Below are 20,498 nucleotides of genomic sequence, written 5' to 3'. Positions count from 1 at the left end.
CCCGCCGCTCTTCTTTGTGTGACCGTCTTGGGCTTCCTGCTTTCCCCCAGTATAGCCAGATGAGGCCTTACAGTATCACCAGCACACCTACCACCACCAGTCCCACATGTGCTACGCTTGGCCTCTGCTTCCACCTTCACCACCTCAACAACTCACTCCAAAGCTTCACTCTCTTCCTCATACAACTCTGTTCCGTGGCTAGTGCTATCCTTCTGGGTAACAGTGGCGGGGAGGCAAAGATGGAAATGAGGAAACACAGAGTATCAGATGGACAATTCCACCGTGCCATGTGACTGTAGATGCAGAGGAATCCATTGACTGTAATATTGTCAGAATCATCTGCCCCTTCCTTAATACACTTGTACTCCAGAAAAGCCGGATCATCCACTGAAACCAAATAACCTCCGGCAGGCAAGGAGCACTTGGGATGGTTGACGCGGCTGCTACTACTACCACCAGGTACCTGGCTGCTGTTGCAGTTTCCTGTGTTGGTGCTGGCACTAACATTCATACTGCCAGAGGAGATGGCAGGGGTCTTCTGTACCCTTTCCTTCACCAAGCATAGATTTGAAGGATAGTTTGGATTTGGAGGTTAGTTCTCTTACAAGCAGGTAGGTATGCCGCAAGTTTGATTAATCCAAAAAAATGTAAACGTACAGCCGCTTTAGAAGGCCAATGCTCGTGGGATCAAGGCGCTTTTTAGTACGCTTCTATGTTGCAACCAGACAGATGTAAACAGTGTTTGCTGAAGCCAATATAATATTCATGAAAAACATGTTAACAGGGATAATCCCAGTGAAATGCACCCCCTTGTTAAGGTGCTACTATGTCCCAAACAGACAGATGTACACTGTGTTTGCTGAAACCACTATAATAATTAAGTAGAACGTATTAACTGGGCTGATCCCTGTGAAATGCACTTCCTTGCAAGGCGATACTATGTCCTAAACATACAGATATAAACTGTGTTTGTGGGGTAAAGCGCTATGCTTTACAGGTCTGTATGATAGCGATACATATACAAAGTCCCATATAACACAGCATAGCGCTTTACTCCGCAAACACAGTTTACATCTGTATGTTTAGGACATAGTAGCGCCTTGCAAGGAAGCGCATTTCACAGGGATAAGCACAGCTTTGCTCAGTTCACTGCTTGTTGTGTTTTTTTCTTTTGTATGTGTCATCAAAAAGGTTTGCTGGGCTTTGTGGTACATGATGAGGCTTGTGTATGAGTGCCCCTATGATCAGCCCACACACAGAAGCTAGGGATGAGTATATATTTTGCTGTGGATATTTGCATAGCCCCTATAGAATTTGTGCACTGCGGATGATCAGGAATGGATTCTGTCTCCTGGATGAGAATTGTGGCTCCTTATCACACACACACAGAGTCTGTTTCTCTTTGTTCCCTATCTCTGTCCTATTACTATCCCTATCTATCTGTCTCTCTCTCTGTCTGCCTGTCCCTCTCTCTCACCTCAGACTTACTGCAGTGAACAGCGGGTGAGCCCTTAAGACTGTATAAAGTCTCCTATTGGACTTTGGGCTGATACATAAACCAGCAAATCATATGATAACCTGGGGTTATCATGTGATCTGTTGGTCATCTGAATTGATGCCACCACCCCCTGATCCTTCTGCTTCCTCATGGTGCCAAAAAAGCATGCTTTTTAAGTATTTTACGCACTTTTACCGGTTTGCATAAACCAAACTGTAAAAGTTCGGAAGTTCTGTGAGCCGAGCAAAAGGCAAAGTTTGGGTCGAATTTGGGTTTGTTATGGTTGGCTCGCTCAACTCTAGTGTGAACCACATTAAACATGGACCACAGAAAGCCAAGGAGGAAGTTGTCTCAGGAGATAAGAAAGAAAATTATACACACGCATGTTAAAGGTAAAGACTATAAAACCATCTCCAAGCAGTTTGATGTTCCCGAGACTTCAGTGTCACATATTTTTCAGAAGTTTAGAGTCCAGGCGTCTGTAATGAACCTCCATGGATGTTGTCGCAAGAGGGAAATTAAAGGAAAATTTAAGGGATGGATAATACAAATGGCACCCAAAAGCCCAAAATATTAGAGGTGAACTTCAAAGTCAAGGTCCATCAGTGTGAAATTGCACCATCCGTCACTGTTTGAGCGAAAGTTGACCTGATAGAAGACCACCGAGGAGGACACCACTGTTGAAAGCAAATTATAAAGAAGCAAGACTGGAATTTGCCAAGCTGCATACTGACAACCATAGCAACCAATTGGTAACCATGCTTTTGGGGGAATTTCCTTTGGACAGATGAGACAAAACTGGTGCTTTTTGGCAAATCACATAAGCTCAATGTTCACAAATGCAAATAATAAGCATACAAAGAAAAGACTGTACCCACTGCGATCATGGAGGGGACTCGGTTATGTTTTGGGGTTGATTTGCTGCATCTGGGACAGAGTGTCTTGGATCTGTACAGGGTACAATGAAATCTTATGACTATCATGGCATTCTGGATGGAAATGTGTCAGGAAGCTTGGTCTTAGTCATAGGTCATGGGTCTGTCAACAGGATGATGACCTAAAACACACAACTAAAATCACTCAAGAATGAGCAAAAAAACATTGGACTATTGCGAAGCGGCTTTTATAAGCCCTGACCTGAATGCCATTGAGCATCTGTGGAAGGAGCTGAAACCTACAGTGTGGAGAAGACATCTTCACACCTGAGACAGCTGGAGCAGGATCTTATGAGGAGTGGGCCAAGGTACCTGTAATCTGGAGAAGACTCATTCACCCCTGAGACAGCTGGAGCAGGATCTTATGAGGAGTGGCCAAGATACCTGCAGTCTAGAGAAGACCCCTTCACCCCTGAGACAGCTGGAGCAGGATCTTATGAGGAGTGGGCCTGGAGATACATGCAATCTGGAGAAGACACCTTCACCCCTGAGACAGCTGGAGCAGGATCTTATGAGGAGTGGGCCAAGGTACCTGTAATCTGGAGAAGACTCCTTCACCCCTGAGACAGCTGGAGCAGGATCTTATGAGGAGTGGGCCAAGGTACCTGTAATCTGGAGAAGACTCATTCACACCTGAGACAGCTGGAGCAGGATCTTATGAGGAGTGGGCCTGGAGATACATGCAATCTGGAGAAGACACCTTGACCCCTGAGACAGCTGGAGCAGGATCTTATGAGGAGTGGGCCAAGATACCTGCAGTCTGGATAAGACCCCTTCACCCCTTAGACAGCTGGAGAAGGAACTTATGAGGAGTGGGCCTGGAGATAACTGCAATCTGGAGAAGACACCTTCACACCTGAGACAGCTGGAGCAGTGCAAGAGAGGAGAGTGGGCCAAGATACCTGGAGACAAGTGCAGAAGTCTCATTGAGAGTTACAGAAATCACTGGATTGTAGTGACTGCCTTATAAGGTTTTTCAACACAATATTACGTTTAGGGACCATGATTTATGTACAGGATAGTCTCATTATTTTCTTTTTTTAAATGATTTTGTTGAACCACAATTCAGAAGCAATGTTTGATTTTAATCAGTTTATTTTCAGTACATTTCTATTTCATATTTTTGCCTGTTTAAAATTATTTCAGGAGCATTGTGGGTTTTCTGTCTTCATTCGAAGGGTACCAACAATTTTGTCAACATCTATAGATACAAATAACTTTCCAATTTACTGACATTAATTCCTCTTTCAACAGCTGGAAAGCACTGCTTTAAGTCTTCAACCATCTAAATGCTTGGACGGTGCTGTTTACATTGATAAAACAGTGGGGAACGACACTTTCTTTCTAGTTACTTGGCAAACTGGAGTACCAAATATTAACTTGGAAAGTCCAAGTGGGATTACATATACTGCTGCAAACTTTGTCAGTGACAACACTGCTAAATCCTCAAGGCTTGCTCTCCCAGGAACAGCAGAGGTAACATTTAACCCTTTTTTTTTAAAGAAACTATAATAGTCTGAAAGTATTTTTGTTGTGTAAACAAACTTTTGACATGTCCCATTTTACGATTGCTGAGGTCACCACCGATGGCTAGATATAGCTGGGGGCAGTGTGTGTCTGTACTCTTCACTTGCCAGTTCGACACTTGATCCCACTTGTTGCAGAAGTCAAGCTGCAAACATATGTAAGGTTACAAGAGTATGAGTAGTCAGTATTTGAACATAGAAAGTACAGTATGGTGTGCCATATAGGGGAATAAGAATGAGCAGGACCTTTCCTTACCAGTATCCTTTACAGGAGTTGTCCCATTATGAAAAAAAATCCCTGTCTATATGTGTTAGGTGGAAGGTCTTAAGTATAAAACATATCAGGAAAGACTTAAATCTAGACTTGGTTCCTGCACATGTGGTTTGTAAACCCACAGTAACTGAATGTAAACCTGCCTGGGATAAACAAAAATCTATTCTAAGATATAATAAAAAGGAAATAGGGAAAGGATGGACCAGATGAACGATGAACCAGGTGGTCATTTTCTGCTGACAATTTTCTATGTCACAGCCCAGCACACAATGTGCTTGTTGATTCCTCTGCTGCTCCAGCAGACTTATCTTTCCACAAATCAACTCAGCTTAACACAACTTGTCTTTTCACAAGTATCGCACTGCACAGATTGGTTAGGACCCTTTCCATTTACTGAGACCATAGGGACCTTCTCACAATTGTCACATGCTGTCACACATCAATGAGCTCCCCATGCTATCCCCTGCTACCTGCATGAAGCCAGAATTACCCAGAACCATGTTGTTTTACTTTATTCTAACAGCAGTTATAACAATAACATAATAAAAAGCATTGAAAGTACAATGCACAAAATTAGTCTGTCCCCAAGGGGGTTCTTGAACACTCTGTTTCACTCTCCCTACAGACTCCTAACAAGCAGAGGCTCTTAGAATTGTGCTGTCCATGTATTATGTGGACAACCGATCATGTCAATGACCACCATCAAATACTATTTCCTTTTGAATCTAAATGTATCTAAGAACATTTATACTGTTAATTGTGATGATCTTTTATATTAGTATATAACTTTAATCATGTTGAGTGTTTTCTATCTGTTCTAGATCGGACCCTGGCATTATAGTCTATGTAATTCACGTAGTTCAACTGAAGTTCTTGGTTTGGTTGTAAATTCTAAAGCTTCAGATGAAAATGTTTCTCCAATTGTTGTAAAAGCCCATATGAACCAAGACATAAACCAGTATCCCAACCCTATGGTTATCTACGCCTCAGTGAGTCAAGGAATGATGCCGGTCACTGGAGCAAAGATCACTGCAATAATTGAACCTGTCAGTGGACCAATAGTCACCCTAGAGCTTCTGGACAATGGAGCAGGTAAAGATAAGTTTTAAGTATGGCCATGTCCACCTCAAAAAGGAGGCCTTCTGGAGAGGTTTTACCCAGATCTACTAAAATGATTCTAAGGTGCCACACTACATTTATACAGAACATGAGCATATCCATTTTTTATTTTATAGTATGATACATTCACTCACTATGGGACTGCTGAAGATATCAGAAGCCTGAACTTGTCTATTTCCATCAGTCCCATATAGAGTTAACAGAGCTGCAGTGCACAAGGTTGTGTGATGATACTGCATCATGAAACATCATGTAGGGCAGGGAAGAGTGAGCCCTAAACCATGAACCTCTTTTCCTGCCTACTAGCACAATAGATATAGTGGTGGCTCACAATTGGGTACCATTCCCTGCTCCCTGGTCAGGGACACACAGTCAATCAATTCACAGATAGAAAACAAACAAACTGCTATGTTAGGGACAGAAAAATCAGGAAACAGATCTAACACTTTGAGGAATCGGATAAACTACAAAGCCAAACTCCAAATCATGGAGGGACACAAAAACACACTAAGCACAAACAGGTATGAACATTGGTCAAGATTCAAGTCTCACAGAAACAGATGTGAACACACAGCAACAGAGAATACTAAAAAAGACATAAATGGTACCTGATCAGGTATACACAATTACAGGAATATCAGAATAGAGCTAAAAACTAACAAAAAGCCATGGCAATACAAAGAGATAAAGTGCAGAGTGAATTAAAATTCACAACACCAATTAAAAGGCAGTGCAGGATTAAAATAACCCCTCCTATGCTGCTATTTGCCAGGGACTGTAACTCTTTCCTGGCCAAAGAGCAACCTACACAAAATGGCAAGGTGCACAGGTGGACTGTTGTTCCATTCACATAGGGGACATAAGACTCTTCATGATCATGGGGGTCTCAGCAGGCAAACCCTAAACCTTCTAATATTCATTACCTATCCTGTGAATAAGTAATACGTTTTAATCTTGTGATGGCCTCTTTAAAGGGGTAATCCACATGAGGTGATTTTACCTGACAGACAGTAATGGACATGCTTTCGAAGGATCCATGATTGTCTTGGAGTTAAATGCTGCTTTCTTTTTGTGAAATGGCTATTTCCTTTTGGAGTTTCCTCCCTTCAACTACAAGTACCAGGATCCCTTGTTTGTAAGTGTGAAGTCACTTTTTACCCTCCCACACATCAGCCACCCCACCCATTGAAGCACACCTGAGCTGCCTTCCATGCTGTACTGTGCTGTGCTTTAACTAGGGTGCCTCCAGCTGTTGCAAAACTACAATTCCCTTCAGAATGATCTCCCTCCCACTCAATGACCAATTGATGCAGACAGGCTCTTTTCAACACCTGACTAGTGATGTAATGTCTTGGGCTGCACTGAAACCTGGAAAAACTTGAGACAACACTCATTTTGTATGCTGCTAAAAATACATATTGGGGCAATGATCACATAAGGATTGTAAGACCAGCCATCAAACACAGGTAAATACACTATATTATAAACCAAACTAACTTCACAGCCCCTGTAGCATAGTCAAATTAAAAAATAAATTCCTGGAATACCCCTTTAACAAAATCCATGGAAGGTTCAGGGTGGATACATCTGTATATTGTTATTATTGCAAACATAAGACATATTATTAATGCAACCTATTAGGTTATATATATAGACCATAGAGGCAAGTGATGGCTCCAAAGTCAGTTCCAAATGGGGTTGTCTTCTGCTGATCTATTATTATAATGTCACAGCCTCAGCTCACTGGAGGATACTCCACTGGTTCAGTCTGACCCTGTGTTTAATAATGCCTGAATTACGCCAAACTCTCTCACATTCACTGTAGAGCTTCTGTACACTAAACCTAATAGTCCATACAGTTAGGCAAACTCAATAATAGTGCAAGTAGAGGCTTAAATTTCCACAAGGATTCAATAATTTCTGTTGGTTAGAAAATATTCTATACAAAGAATTGCACAAAGTTGTCATGAAGTCCAGTATGAAGGATTATTTAGGCAGCAACACTTGGGGTACTTTCACACGAGCGGACCCACAGCGTATTTTATGCTGCAGATCCGCCGCTGAAGGACCCCTGAATGGTGGCTTTACATGTGCCTGCTCGGAGCGGCAATACGCAGCTACGAGCAGACACACTGCGATGTGCGAGTCGCTGCACGCATTTGCAGTATACTCGCACATCGCTGCAGCTCTCGGCCTAGCTCATGGAGCAGGGGGAGTGGCATGCTCAGCAACTCGCACATCGCAGTGTGTCTGCTCCGAGAAGGCACATGTAAAGCCACCATGCAGCGGTCCTTCAGCGGCAGATCTGCAGCGTAAAATCGTGTGAACGTACCCTTAAACTATGTTCAGATCTTTAAATTTCTGTGCGGAATTCCAGTGCAGAAGCAGAAGAGTCCCATTTTATTCAATAGGATTCTGATACTTGTGCACACAGCTACATTTCTGCGCCAGATGTTTCTGGCACGGAAATTCCGATTCCTGTGTCTGCAGTAAGAATGAACCTGTCCATTCTTTTTGCGTACTCTGCACCGAATGCATTGCTGTCTATGAGAAAACGCATGCCCATGCGGTCTTGGTGCCACCATGTTATGCCGGCGTCCGCAGTCTGTGAAATGTCCGAACGGAGATTTTTCATGCGGATATTCTGATGTGTGAACATAGTCTTGTAGATACCTTCAGTGCTCCGAGCAACAAATTCCCTGGAAAGTAATAACTTTTCTATTCTCATTGATGCACGGTCACCTCTAACAGCTTGTTATTATTTCTGCCCACTTGGCACTGTATCTGGAGCTACATATTGCTCAACCATTTTGACATTGGCTAGCCTCTCCGATTATGTGTAAATGATAATTGTAAACAGATTTTCTCACATTATTTAAATATAAAATGTGATCACAACTAAGGCGCAAACCAGTGTCATTAAATATCTTGTTCTGTTTTCAGGCTCTGATATCATAAAGAACGATGGTGTATATTCTAAATACTTTATACAGTTCTCAGCCAATGGAAGATACAGTTTAAAAGTTCGAGTTGAAAATAATATTAAGGGTAAAGCTCGCTTGGTCCTTCCCAAGAACCGTGCGCTGTATGTCCCAGGATTTATCGTAAATGGTAAGAGATTTATTAGAAAATCAATTTACACCATTTCAACAATTTTGTTGTGCACTGTAAGCAATATCCCTCTGTATAAGAGGTACAGCTGACTTGCAATATAGAGACTTCTCCGAAGAGTCAGAAAAATAAGCCCCCTGGGATGACTGGAACTTGAATACCATAGAAGACAAGTGACAGCTCGCACCTCTTAAAACTTTCCCACCTGAGCACCGAAGGGTCAGCAGCGTCCTCAAGCCCCAACCAAGTACACAAGCATAAAGAAGAAGTTCCAGCTCTTCGGATGAAGTAATACCGGAAAACGTTATTCTTGAGCAACATACGCATGAAGGACAGCATACACCAAAGGTTCCCGGTTTTACTTCCCCGGCTGGAACTTCTTCTTTATCGGTGTGAACTTGAATGCTATTGGTTTTTCTTCACTTGGGTTCAAAAAGCCAAATAGAGCCATAGGGGCATGGCATAGGGTCACTTTGTTGTACTGATGGCATCGCTGCATGTGGACAATGATAGGTGAGAGTTTTCGAAAAGCCATTCTTGCATGTGTGAAGCGCATTTTCCACCGTCCGACTATCGGCCAAAGTTCATTGCTGATAACTGGCCTGTGTACAAGTGCCAGCAATCTGCAGACAAAGGAGGAAGAGTTTTTGCAAGGGTCATGGCAGCTTGTGGATCCTCTTTGCCTGTGTTGATGATGACGTGAGCCATGCAAGGGAGCGGAGTCTAAGGTGCCACTGGTTTTCACCAGAGCCCGCCACAAAGCGGGATGGTCTTGCTGCGTCAGGCATCACCCAGGTCGCTACCCCTGGCACGACTCGTCCACACAGATTGCTGGAGTGAAGCGTGGTACAGAAGGATAAAGACAAGACATGGTCAGGATTGCGCAAGGTCAGGGCAGGCGGCACAGTAGCAGGGTCAGCTCACAGAACAAGGATCAGGTACACGGATAAACAGGAACACAGGAAACACAGTAGTTTTCTCTCAGGCACTAGGGCAACAAAGATCTGGCACCAGGCAGAGGGAAGTGCACACACTATAGGGAAGGAACAGGTGAAGACACTAATTAGGGCACAGAGCTCTGGCGCGCGCGTGCTCTAGGAGGTGGGGGCACACGTGTCGGGACTGAGAACACGGAAGACCAGGCTCATGGCCAGCGTGTCTGGCCAGAGCGCTGACATTACAGTTTGGTTGTCAGCCAATTGGATTGCTTATGCAGCCTTAAAAATCACCCTAAATTACTGTATAAAACGGGATGTGCAGCCTCCAATAGTGCAGCCAGCAATCGCTTGTTTGGTCCTATATGCAAAATGAATGAGACAAGTCAAAGGCTCCTCAAACAAGCAGCAATCTGCTAGATCACCACGTGTTACATGCTTGGGTTGGCCGCCCTAAAGTGTAACGCTTTCTATATAATTTTACCATACTGACCTATAAAACGCCAAGCACCCTAAAACATAACTTGTTGACTAGAAACTCCAGAGACTGTGTCAGACATTGTGACACTTTGAAAATGACAAATAACTCAATTATTTTTTCGGAAATCTCTCCATAGGTACTATTGTCATGAACCCTCCACGCCCCGAAATTTCCGATGATGACCTTAATGTTGGGGAATTCAGCAGGACAGCCTCCGGAGGTTCTTTTCTGGTATCTAATGTACCAACGGGTCCCCGACCAGATATCTATAAACCTGATAAAATAAATGATTTGGAGGCAACCATTGTAGATGATAGGATTGTGTTGTCTTGGACAGCGACTGGGGATGATTTGGACCAAGGAAATGGTGAATAGTACATTTTTTTATTATTCTGAAGTAGAAAAATATTTTATAAGTATTTGTGTGTGTATATACAGTATACACGATGGATGGACAAAAACACATATGGATAAACAAATAATAATCAAACAAATATATGATACATGAATACATGAATTATATTCTTATGTATGAATAATTCGGTTCTATGTGATTACATTAGCATGATATTTGCTGCTACCCATCTATATATTTCCACAAGAAAAACAAAATGGAGTATCTACGCAGCTAAAAAAAATGATTTCTTATTCTTATATTTTAGAAAGGGCTAGAATTCAGATGTGAGACATCCATTAACTCCTTACATGCAGTAACTTTAGTCCCCTATAGTTGTGCAGCTCTATTATAATCATATTACAACCTAATCTACAAACTACAAGCTATATATATATTTTTACTCTTTGATCTACATGTTTTGCAAGGGTACAAAATGGTTTCTTAATTAAACACATGTTGATACCAACTTTAACAATAGATAGATAGATAATAAGATGAAAATATGGATAAAATCACAGTAGAGACAAGGGAGAAGATTCAGCACAGACAGATTAAAGGAGCTCTGTAGTGAAATATAACTTATCCTCTATCCAAAGGATAGGGGATAAGTTATAGATCACTGGGGGTCTGACTGGTGGGTATCCCATAGAGGGACATGGAGGGGTTGTGTTGGCTGCGGCTTCCTGTGGGGATTGGAATGGTGCTTCTGGCAGACTGCTGGGGCCCCATTCAGGAGATCGCGGGGTGGGGGGTAGAGATGAGCGAACTTACAGTAAATTCGATTCCTCACGAACTTCTCGGCTCGGCAGTTGATGACTTTTCCTGCATAAATCAGTTCAGCTTTCTGGTGCTCCGGTGGGCTGGAAAAGGTGGATACAGTCCTAGAAGACTCTTCCCTAGGAATGTATCCACCTTTTCCAGCCCACCGGAGCACCTGAAAGCTGAATTTATTTATGCAGGAAAAGTTATCAACTGCTGAGCCGAGAAGTTCGTGACTAATCAAATTTACTGTAAGTTCGCTCATCTCTAGTGGGGGGTCTCAACGGTTGGACCCCCAGCGATCTATAATTTATCCCCTATCCTTTGGATATGGGATACGTTATATTTCACTGCACTACTACTTTTAGAGGAAATGATTTGCGTATGAAAACAACTGATATTTATATACTGTAGATGAGTCAATTTAGTGATGTTATATGTTTCTCTTCTTGTTCTACAGCTACAAACTATGACTTAAGGATGAACCTCAACCCCAGTGACCTCAGAACCAACTTCAATGGATCCACATCGATCGATATTTCTTCGCACATTCCCCTCCCGGCCGGATCCAGAGAAACATTCTCATTCGTGCCAGAAAATATTGTTATAAAGAACGGCACTATTCTTTACTTCGCTTTAGTCGCTACTGATAAAGCCGCTCAACGTTCTGATGTGTCAAACATAGCTCAGGCCGCTCTGGTCATCCCACCAACACCGGCTCCAACAACAATAACCACCACGACTACACCCAGAACTGATCTCCCCTCTAGTGACAGCTCTGATGGACTGAACATTACAGTAATGACACTGATCATATGTGGATCTATTATTCTTATCTGTATCATTACAAGTATCACCGTCTGTATTGTCAGCTGTAATAGGAAGAAAAGTAATCCACAAGTGAGAGTGTGAAATGGAAAACTACCTATATTTGTTTAATAAAGCGTCACTTTCATGTCATATTTCTATAGTTTTCTTATTATAAATATGTGCCGTACTCCACGCTCTGTAAATGGTCGAACACCTTCTCAATCCTCTTGCAGATTTCACCTTTCAGCAGAAGCATCGGCAGTCAGACATTGTGTGAGAATGGGAGAGTTTACTTGGCACATATGATGAAAGACGTAGGGTAACAGGCATTTAAGTGTCATGTATGGACAGGGCATCAGTAAAGTCCTGCACTCACCCGCAGCCTCTGTACCTGCCTATTGCATATCTGCCCTAAGTAACAGATCCACAACCCATGAAGGAAACGATCCCTTCCTAACTAAAGTGCTGAGATGTCAAGTTAAAATAACAAACTACCAAAATACAGTAAAGAGTCAGGGATACAGTCAGGGCTAGCAAAGGTATACAAACACATAAGCTAGTACAGAGGAAGCTATACAAACAGATAAATCAGAGCCAAGGTCAGAACCGAGATGCTAAATCAATAAGCAAAGGGTTTAAAGGGAGACTCTGCCACTAGACATCTTATACCCTTATCCCTGTGATCCCTCCTGCAGCACCCATTGTCATCTGGTGCATGAAGCAAACTTCGCTCCATGCCTGATATCTGATGAAGCAGGGGACAGAGGCACATGACATAATGGCCCCACCCCCTCAATGCAAGCCTGTGGGAGGGGGCGTTGCGGCATCAAGATGGGGCGGGACCGTGATGTCACAAGACTCCAGCCCCTGCATCGTCAGTCAATAGGCACGGAACGAAGTTCATTCCATGCACCAGGTGACATGGGGTGCTGCAAGAGAGATTGCGGGGGTTCCCGGTGGAAAGACCCCCGTGATCAGACTTCTTATCCCCTATCCTTTGGATAGGGGATAAGATGTCTAGGGGTGGAGTACCCCTTTAACCAGAAAACACAGCCAAAGTCAGAATGCCAGAAAAAGATACAATACACAAAACGCTAGCTTCAGAAGTAACTTCTTTCACAGGTGAGGTGTATAGCACACTGCAGGCTTATATAGGCATCTGAGCAGGTGTGGTCACACAAGGTATCTAATTGGCCAAAGAGACAGAACCACGGATAGGCCAGAGTGTAACCACAGCAACACAACTCAGAGCACAACCAGAGATCTTACAATGACTACAAGAAAATAGAGGAACTACACATCAACAATTCAACAGTTTGGGCCATGTTTATCATTTAATGAGATTTTGTACATCATGGGGTACGCACAAAACGTGTAACTTCTCAGCACTGTGGAGAAAAGTGAGCATGGTTTCCAAGGAGTAGGCACTGTTTAAAAGTTTAAGGTGAGTTCATGCATTGCAGATGTTCTCAGTATTTTACACCAGTATTTGGAAGCAAAAAACAGAGCTGAATCCTTGAAACAGAAAATACAATGGAACAATTTATTATTTCTCGGTTTCACATCATCTGAATCTGGCTTTAAAATGCTGATGCAAAATACAGACCAAAATTTGAGACGTGTGAATAAGGCTTTAGTCAGAAGTTGGAACAAATTTTTAGGCAAATATACATCTGCTCATAGAAGGGACAGAGAGAAAGTGTGCAATGTTGAGCCAAATGATTTTTTTTTTAGAATAGCCTTTCTGAGTGGTAATAAGGGGATTTTAGTGCTCTCACTGCTGTTATTGAGCCCCTGTGTGCACCCTCCATTGTGCACAATAGAGTTGAGCGAGCCGAACCCCTTGAACCCGGATTCAATCTGAAACTCAGGGGGTTCACAGCTCGCAGAACTTGTGAATATTGCAAGGTTCAGCTTGGCCGAAGCTGTGCTTGCAGCTAGACAGATGCAGTACAGCTCATGCTTTAACTAACCTATTGCTGGGCTGATCGCTACTGTAATTTAAAAACTTATGAAATGTCAATCAGACATGTCAAAGGTTGTCAGTCCTGAGACCTGCTGTTATCCTTAATGAAAGGCCAGGGAAGTGGGCGGCATTGTATTGAGCTCCTGGACTGGCAGAGATCGCTCAAATTCTCTGCACAGCTCAGCAAGGAAAGAGTTAAATAGCACTGCTGAGCACTAATTGACTGTTTTGGGGGAGGGGTGTATACAGAAGAAGATCGATTTACCAGCATTCTTCTCGGTCCGTCACTCTTATTCTGTAGCCCCGCCTCTAATGATGATGTCATTAAAGGTGATGCTACAGAAGAAGAGCCCAAGACCAAGAAGAAGGTCTGTTCACATTGTGCATTTTAAAAATACCTTTTTGTTTTAAAAGAGGCATGTATAAAATGTATAATATGAACAGACCCTTTCTGCCAGTGTGTCCCATCTGTTGATTAACTTCAACTTCTATCATTCCCAGACAGCCTGGGGAATAATGGGAGATGTAGTTAAATGGACACTGTCAGATACAAAAAGTTTTTATATGTTGACATATGTTGGTGCTCTCTCCTGTCTGATAGTACTCCTCTGTGCTCTCTCCTGTCTGGTAGCACTCTGTGCTCTCTCCTGTCTGATAGTACTCCTCTGTGCTCTCTCCTGTCTGATAGCACTCCTCTGTGCTCTTTCCTGTCTGATAGTACTCTTCTGTGCTCTCTCCTGTCTGATAGTACTGCTCTGTGCTCTCTCCTGTCTGGTAGCACTCCTCTGTGCTCTCTCCTGTCTGATAGGACTCCTCTGTGCTCTCTCCTGTCTGATAGGACTCCTCTGTGCTCTCTCCTGTCTGATAGGACTCCTCTGTGCTCTCTCCTGTCTGATAGTACTCTTCTGTGCTCTCTCCTGTCTGATAGGACTCCTCTGTGTTCTCTCCTGTCTGATAGTACTCCTCTGTGCTCTCTCCTGTCTGATAGGACTCCTCTGTGCTCTCTCCTGTCATATAGGACTCTTCTGTGCTCTCTCCTGTCTGATAGGACTCCTCTGTGCTCTGTCCTGTCATATAGTACTCCTCTGTGCTCTCTCCTGTCTGATAGGACTCCTCTGTGCTCTCTTCTGTCATATATAGTGTTGAGCGGCATAGGCCATATTCGAATTCGCGATATTTCACTAAAACATGTACAAATATTCATCATATATTCACATATTCGTAATATTCGCATTTTATTTTCGCATACGCTAAAATTTGCGTATGCAAAAATTTGCATACGCAGAAATTAGCATAAGTGAAAATTAGCATATGCGAGAATTAGCATATGCAAATGTTCCCATATGCGAAAATTCGTACGCCAGTCTCACACAGTAGTATTAGAGCCTTCTTTACACCACACAAGCTGGAAGCCGAGAGGGATGATCACCGTGATGTGTACTGTGAAAAAAAAAATGTATATTCGTAATTGCGAATATATAGTGCTATATTCGCGAATATTCGCGAATTCACTAATATGCGATATTTGCAAATAAAATTTGCATTGCGAATATTCGCGAGCAACACTAGTCATATAGTACTCCTCTGTGCTCTTTCCTGTCATATAGGACTCTTCTGTGCTCTCTCCTGTCTGATAGGACTCCTCTGTGCTCTCTCCTGTCATATAGTACTCCTCTGTGCTCTCTCCTGTCTGATAGTACTCCTCTGTGCTCTCTCCTGTCATATAGTACACCTCTGTGCTCTCTCCTGTCTGATAGGACTCCTCTGTGCTCTCTCCTGTCATATAGTACACCTCTGTGCTCTCTCCTGTCTGATAGGACTCCTCTGTGCTCTCTCCGGTCATATAGTACTCCTCTGTGCTCTCTCCTGTCTGATAGTACTCCTCTGTGCTCTCTCCTGTCATATAGTACACCTCTGTGCTCTCTCCTGTCTGATAGGACTCCTCTGTGCTCTCTCCTGTCATATAGTACACCTCTGTGCTCTCTCCTGTCTGATAGGACTCCTCTGTGCTCTCTCCTGTCATATAGTACTCCTCTGTGCTCTTTCCTGTCTGATAGGACTCCTCTGTGCTCTCTCCTGTCGTATAGTAATCCTTTGTGCTCTCTACTGTCTGACAGGACTCCTCTGTGCTCTCTCCTGTCCTATCAGATAAGTGAGTTGTTGTTTTTTTTTTTTTGTTTTTTTTTTCTTAAATAGTACAATAATAGAAAAGCATTGAACCATGGGTATTGGTTCAATCACATTGACCCACAGAGTAAAATAAAACATGTCCATTTTACCATAAAGTGTAGTTTGTAAAAAAAACTAGACCCTTCAAAAGATGCAAAATTGAGACTTTCGTTCCGTTCCCTCCTCACCTGTTCCATCCATTGCTCCCTGTGTGTCCGTCCGTCCTGCTATATGTATCCAAGTACTGGAATAAATCTACATTTTGCTGTTGCAACTTCGGCTGCGGTGAGTGCTTTATCTACATTTTTTTCTACATATGATGAATGTGCTGCATTTTTGGACTCTCTTTGATAAGAGCACCACCATTACCCACAGCAACCACTGCCCGGACAGACACATTTACTAGCTGTGTTTTATTTCTCACATCCATGCTCTCATATACCTATTTACATTAGTGGTGCCAGACTTCTGCTGCTCTTGTGTGAATAAACCATGTTGTCCTGGTTGTGTATTTGCCATTAGGACATCTTTGGAAATAATGAATTCCTTCAAGGACATCTCTGGGGACCTCTATAGAAACATGCTTAGGCCATGCTTAGGGTCTATTTACACGGTAAAATTTCCGCTTGCGGAATTCCACGTCAAATGAAAGCCCATGGGAGTGTGTAATCCCATAGAAGTCTATGGGCTTTAATTTGAGGCGGAATTCCGCAAGCAGAAATTTCTGTGTGAATAGACCCTTAGGTTGGGTTCACACTGCGGAATCTCTTGGCAGAATTTCTGCCACAGATGGAGCCGGCGGCACTAGGACTGTGTGGACTGCATTGCCATCCCCATAAATGGCAATGCATTTCTGTGCAGATCTCTTATAAGATCCATCAAGAAATGTATTACTGTCTATGGGGATGGCAATGCAGTCCGCATGGTCCTAGTGCAGCTGGCTTGATCTCTGGCAGAAATTCTGCCTGGAGATTCCACAGTGTCAACTTAGACTTAGGCTAGGTTCACACTACTGAAATTCCGCCTGTCTGCTTGCAAAAGTTTGGTAGAGTAAATTTTGCCTCCAAAGCCTATTTTCTGTTGCAGGCAGAACTTTCCGTGAGTATTCCACCCCTATTCCAGACGGATTGTCCCCCCCAATTCAAAACAGACACTTGAGGCAGAAAACAGTGGGAGTGCACTAAGGACCAAAGTTCGGCCCCTTATAGACCATTTGGTCACATGTACAGAACCTGTTAATGCGACGTGGATCGTCAGCCGCAGACGGACGTATCATGCTTATGGCATTCTGATATGGGGTAACTATACATGGATAATGGCTGGACATCTTTTGGACAGACTGTGGTTATGTGGATATCATAGAGGTTGCTTTTTCCCCTAGGTGGTATTGTTATCAGAATATCTTATCTATAAAAATTTGGAGGGCCATAAAGGATCCTGGTGGTTGCATAGTTGTGGTCCAGAGTTATCAATATTAACCCCTTAAGGACCAGGCCATTTTATACCTTAAGGACCGGAGCGTTTTTTGCAATTCTGACCACTGTCACTTTAAACATTAATAACTCTGGAATGCTTTTAGTTATCATTCTGATTCCGAGATTGTTTTTTCGTGACATATTCTACTTTAACTTAGTGGTAAAATTTTATGGTAACTTGCATCCTTTCTTGGTGAAAAATCCCAAAATTTGATGAAAAAAATGAAAATTTTGCATTTTTCTAACTTTGAAGCTCTCTGCTTGTAAGGAAAATGGATATTCAAAATATATTTTTTTGGGGTTCACATATACAATATGTCTACTTTATGTTTGCATCATAAAATTTATGAGTTTTTACTTTTGGAAGACACCAGAGGGCTTCAAAGTTCAGCAGCAATTTTGAAATTTTTCACAAAATTTTCAAACTCGCTATTTTTCATGGACCAGTTCACGTTTGAAGTGGATTTGAAGGGCCTTCATATTAGAAATGCCCCATAAAAGACCCCATTATAAAAACTACACCCCCCAAAGTATTCAAAATGACATTCAGTAAGTGTATTAACCCTTTAGGTGTTTCACAGGAATAGCAGCAAAGTGAAGGAGAAAATTCAAAATCTTCATTTTTTACACTCGCATGTTCTTGTAGACCCAATTTTTGAATTTTTGCAAGGGGTAAAAAGGAAAAAAATTTTACTTGTATTTGAAACCCAATTTCTCTCGAGTAAGCACATACCTCATATGTCTATGTTAATTGTTCGGCGGGCGCAGTAGAGGGCTCAGAAGGGAAGGAGCGACAAATGGTTTTTGGGGGGCATGCCGCATTTAGGAAGCCCCTTTGGTGCCAGGACAGCAAAAAAAAAACACATGGCATACCATTTTGGAAACTAGACCCCTCAGGGAACGTAACAAGGGGTAAAGTGAACCTTAATACCCTACAGGTATTTCACGACTTTTGCATATGTAAAAAAAATATATATTTTTTTTACCTAAAATGCTTGGTTTCCCAAAAATTTTACATTTTTAAAAAGGGTAATAGCAGAAAATACCCCCCAAAATTTGAAGCCCAATTTCTCCCAATACAGAAAACACCTCGCATGGGGGTGAAAAGTGCTCTGCTGGTGCACTACAGGTCTCAGAAGAGAAGGAGTCACATTTGGCTTTTTGAAAGCAAATTTTGCTCTGGGGGCATGCCGCATTTAGGAAGCCCTATGGTGCCAGAACAGCAAAAAAAAAACACATGGCTTACCATTTTGGAAACTAGACCCCTCGGGGAACGTAACAAGGGGTAATGTGAACCTTAATACCCTACAGGTGTTTCACGACTTTTGCATATGTAAAAAAATATATATTTTTTTTACCTAAAATGCTTGGTTTCCCAAAATTTTTACAATTTTAAAAAGGGTAATAGCAGAAAATACCCCCCAAAATTTGAAGCCCAATTTCTCCCGATTCAGAAAACACCCCATATGGGTGTGAAAAGTGCTCTGCTGGTGCACTACAGGTCTCAGAAGAGAAGGAGTCACATTTGGCTTTTTGAAAGTGAATTTTGCTCTGGGGGCATGCCGCATTTAGGAAGCCCCTATGGTGCCAGGACAGCAAAAAAAAAACACATGGCATACCATTTTGGAAACTAGACCCCTCGGGGAACGTAACAAGGGGTAATGTGAACCTTAATACCCTACAGGTGTTTCACGACTTTTGCATATGTAAAAAAATATACTTTTTTTTAACCTAAAATGCTTGGTTTCCCAAAATTTTTACAATTTTAAAAAGGGTAATAGCAGAAAATACCCCCCAAAATTTGAAGCCCAATTTCTCCCGATTCAGAAAACACCCCATATGGGTGTGAAAAGTGCTCTGCTGGCGCACTACAGGTCTCAGAAGAGAAGGAGTCACATTTGGCTTTTTGAAAGCGAATTTTGCTCTGGGGGCATGCCGCATTTAGGAAGCCCCTATGGTGCCAGGACAGCAAAAAAAAAAACACATGGCATACTATTTTGGAAACTAGACCCCTCGGGGAACGTAACAAGGGGTAATTTGAACCTTAATACCCTACAGGTGTTTCACGACTTTTGCATATGTAAAAAAATATATATTTTTTTTACCTAAAATGCTTGTTTTCCCAAAAATTTTACATTTTTTAAAAGGGTAATAGCAGAAAATACCCCCCAAAATTTGAAGCCCAATTTCTCCCGAGTACGGCGATACCCCATATGTGGCCCTAAACTGTTGCCTTGAAATACGACAGGGCTCCAAAGTGAGAGCGCCATGCGCATTTGAGGCCTAAATTAGGGACTTGCATAGGGGTGGACATAGGGGTATTCTACGCCAGTGATTCCCAAACAGGGTGCCTCCAGCTGTTGTAAAACTCCCAGCATGCCTGGACAGTCAACGGCTATCTGGCAATACTGGGAGTAGTTGTTTTGCAACAGCTGGAGGCTCCGTTTTGGAAACAGTGGCGTACCAGACGTTTTTCATTTTTATTGGGGAGGGGGGTTGTATAGGGGTATGTGTATATGTAGTGTTTTTTACTTTTTATTTTATTTTGTGTTAGTGTAGTGTAGTGTTTTTAGGGTACAGTCGCACGGGCGGGGGTTCACAGTAGTTTCTCGCTGGCAGTTTGAGCTACGGCAGAAAATTTGACGCAGCTCAAACTTGCAGCCGGATACTTACTGTAATCCTCCGCCCATGTGAGTGTACCCTGTACGTTCACATTGGGGGGGGGGAACATCCAGCTGTTGCAAAACTACAACTCCCAGCATGTACGGTCTATCAGTGCATGCTGGGAGTTGTAGTTTTGCAACCGCTGGAGGCTCCGTTTTGGAAACAGTGGCGTACCAGACGTTTTTCATTTTTATTGGGGAGGGGAGGGGGGCTGTGTAGGGGTGTGTGTATATGTAGTGTTTTTTACTTTTTATTTTATTGTGTGTTAGTGTAGTGTTTTTAGGGTACAGTCGCACGGGCGGGGGGTTCACAGTAGTTTCTCGCTGGCAGTTTGAGCTGCGGCAGAAATTTTGCCGTACCTCAAACTTGCAGCCGGATA

At 42.7% G+C, this 20,498-nt stretch overlaps 2 protein-coding genes across 2 annotated transcripts in view; both read left to right on the top strand.

Moving 5' to 3' along the window:
• The window catches only part of LOC130275350 (calcium-activated chloride channel regulator 1-like), a 67,172-nt gene extending 55,197 nt beyond the window's left edge, over window positions 1–11,975 (top strand). Inside the window, exons 10-14 of the mRNA XM_056523220.1 lie at window positions 3,688–3,909; window positions 5,055–5,325; window positions 8,296–8,463; window positions 10,016–10,246; window positions 11,496–11,975. Of these exons, the coding sequence (XP_056379195.1) occupies window positions 3,688–3,909; window positions 5,055–5,325; window positions 8,296–8,463; window positions 10,016–10,246; window positions 11,496–11,947 (1,344 nt within the window). The 3' untranslated portion in view covers window positions 11,948–11,975. The remainder of the gene's footprint in view (window positions 1–3,687; window positions 3,910–5,054; window positions 5,326–8,295; window positions 8,464–10,015; window positions 10,247–11,495) is intronic.
• Window positions 11,976–13,143: 1,168 nt separating this feature from the next.
• The window catches only part of LOC130275352 (calcium-activated chloride channel regulator 1-like), a 105,799-nt gene continuing 98,444 nt past the window's right edge, over window positions 13,144–20,498 (top strand). The window contains exon 1 of the mRNA XM_056523223.1: window positions 13,144–13,289. The gene's annotated coding sequence lies outside the window, so the exon portion shown is untranslated. The remainder of the gene's footprint in view (window positions 13,290–20,498) is intronic.

This window comes from Hyla sarda, chromosome 6 (genome assembly GCF_029499605.1).
Source record: "Hyla sarda isolate aHylSar1 chromosome 6, aHylSar1.hap1, whole genome shotgun sequence".
NCBI classification, from domain to species: domain Eukaryota; kingdom Metazoa; phylum Chordata; class Amphibia; order Anura; family Hylidae; genus Hyla; species Hyla sarda.
Note: the sequence above shows the minus strand (reverse complement) of the source record. Positions and strands in the feature narration are given on the sequence as shown.